General features: G+C 47.8%; 1 protein-coding gene across 8 annotated transcripts in view; it reads left to right on the top strand.

Moving 5' to 3' along the window:
* The window catches only part of zmiz2 (zinc finger, MIZ-type containing 2), a 21,058-nt gene that overhangs the window by 11,160 nt on the left and 7,670 nt on the right, over window positions 1-2,228 (top strand). For all 8 annotated transcript variants that reach the window (XM_031875137.1, XM_031875134.1, XM_031875136.1 and 5 more), the window contains exons 7-10: window positions 47-259; window positions 476-559; window positions 1,360-1,537; window positions 1,780-1,921. In XM_031875137.1, coding sequence (XP_031730997.1) covers window positions 47-259; window positions 476-559; window positions 1,360-1,537; window positions 1,780-1,921 — 617 coding nt within the window. The remainder of the gene's footprint in view (window positions 1-46; window positions 260-475; window positions 560-1,359; window positions 1,538-1,779; window positions 1,922-2,228) is intronic.

The raw sequence follows: 2,228 nt of genomic DNA, 5'->3' as shown, positions 1-2,228 counted from the left end.
GTGTGTGTGTGTGTGTGTGTGTGTGTGTGTGTGTGTGTGTTTCCAGGGTTTCCTGGTGCAGCAGTACGGCTCTGGTGGGATGTCGGGGTACCCCACCCAGCCTCTTCAGTACCCCTCTGGTCCTCAGCAGCGATGTGCCCCCTCACCCTCCTACCCCTCCAGTCGGATGCCTCTCATGGGGCAGTACAGCTCTGGATCACAGAACCCGGGGCAGTTCCCCCCCGGAGCCGGACAGCCCAACCCTCCTCAGTACTACAAGGTGATCCTCCTCTTCAACAATATTTGCTATTAAACTATACTTTCCTGTACTTTTATACATGTGTACATACTATATATAAACTATTTCCCTCATTATTGACAGCAGTGAACAGTATTGAGAGCCTCCAGGCTCACAGATCTAATGTTTTTACAACGTTGCTGGACTCTTTGGGGTCCAGATATTTGGATTCTCATGTTTCCTGTCCATGTTCTCCAGTCGGAGCCGTTTAACGGTCAGGGCAGCCTTCCGTCTGGAGGAGCAGGAGGATACAACGCCTTCACACAGGCTGCAGTCAATGGGGTAAGTCCTCTTATTAACCCTCTGAACCCCGTTTTACTACTGTCACATCTCTCTGTGGCACTTTGATCTATATATCCAACAGGTTTGGACTGGAGGCTCTATGTGTTTATAAATATTTAACTATTTACATTTTTACATCCTCTACTTCCAGCCTGTTCTCTCCTCTCTCCTCCTTTCTCTCCTCTCCTCTCTCCTCTCTCCTCTCTCCTCTCCTCTCATCTCTCCTCTCCTCTCATCTCTCCTCTCCTCCCTCTCCCCTCTCCTCTCTCCTCCTCTCTCCTCTCTCCTCTCCTCTCCTCTCTCTCCTCTCTCTCCTCTCCCCTCTCTCCTCTCCTCTCCTCTCTCCTCTCCTCCCTCTCCCCTCTCCTCTCCTCCTCTCTCTCTCCTTGTTGTCACATGACTGTTGGTCTCAGATGAATCAATCATGACGTCATAGTTTCACAGTTTAATGTTTTTACACATTCTGGTTAAAGTGAACGCTTTATTAGAGGAGACATTTATAATGAGAACATGAAGAATAAAATGTTCTTGATTAAATATCAATATTTTAAGCTTCGTTTTGACTGCTTTTACGGATGGAAGCGTTTGTCACACATGATGTGTTCGAGGACTGTCTGAAAGATGAAAATCTGACGGTGATGTTGGTGTTTACAGCTTCTGGCTGATAAACGGTGTAGTTTTGGCGATTGTTTGAAGAAAACATGCTTTTCAACCCCGTCGGTGTGTTTTGGGGTTCAGAAGTTTCTTCTGATGAGGCGCTTTGAGGTTCTAAACGCTCCGTCCTCTTCCTCGTCTCTCAGCCAGGTCGGGGGGGAGTGATGCCCGGATATCCCAGCTCGCCGATGGGAGGGAATCCCACGCCGCCGATGACGCCCGGGACATCCATACCTCCGTACCTGTCCCCGGGCCAGGACACGAAACCCCCCTACCTTCCACAGGACACCAAACCCAACATCAACGCCCAGCAGGTCTCTACAGGTGAGGCGCCATCTTTTATAGTCGCTGCGTCTGTGTCTGTTTACTTCTACGTCATTTGATTATTAGATAATTACAGAAACCTAAACGCTTCTTGAACATCTTTCCTGGAGAACGCAGATTTCTTTGCATTGTACACTTTGTAATTAGTTTTCTGTAGATATGCACGACAGACAAAGTAACCGAGCGGCTGAACGGCATTTGTCTTCGTATTTAAAAGCCGCCTCTTGTTTTTCCCGTGGAAGGAAACCCGAGCGACGACCTGCGGCTGACGTTCCCGGTGCGAGACGGCGTGGTGCTGGAGCCCTTCAGACTGGAGCACAACCTGGCCGTCAGTAACCACGCCTTCCAGCTCCGGGACTCCGTCTACAAAACACTCATGTTGAGGTTGGACCCCTCTGCTGTTATCTATATCTATCTATCTATCTATCTATCTATATATCTATATATCTATATATATCTCTCTTCTCTATAAAGGATAGATATTTTATTCATAACCATAAATATATGTTAATAGTTCTGCTCTTGTACAGTCCAGACTCCGTCTGTAACACAACATGTGGCCTCAGAGTGAATTCAGAGCTCTGTTTCTCTTCCTGAGAGAAGAAGGAAAACAAACGAGGAATGTCTAATAACCTCGCCCAGTATCTCTCTCTCCCTCTCTGATAACCTCACCCAGTCTCTCTCTCTCTCT

This window comes from Anarrhichthys ocellatus, unplaced genomic scaffold, assembly GCF_004355925.1.
Source record: "Anarrhichthys ocellatus isolate YVR2014 unplaced genomic scaffold, GSC_Weel_1.0 scaffold87, whole genome shotgun sequence".
NCBI classification, from domain to species: domain Eukaryota; kingdom Metazoa; phylum Chordata; class Actinopteri; order Perciformes; family Anarhichadidae; genus Anarrhichthys; species Anarrhichthys ocellatus.
The sequence above is the reverse complement of the archived record's forward strand: the minus strand, read 5'-3'. Positions and strand labels throughout refer to the sequence as shown.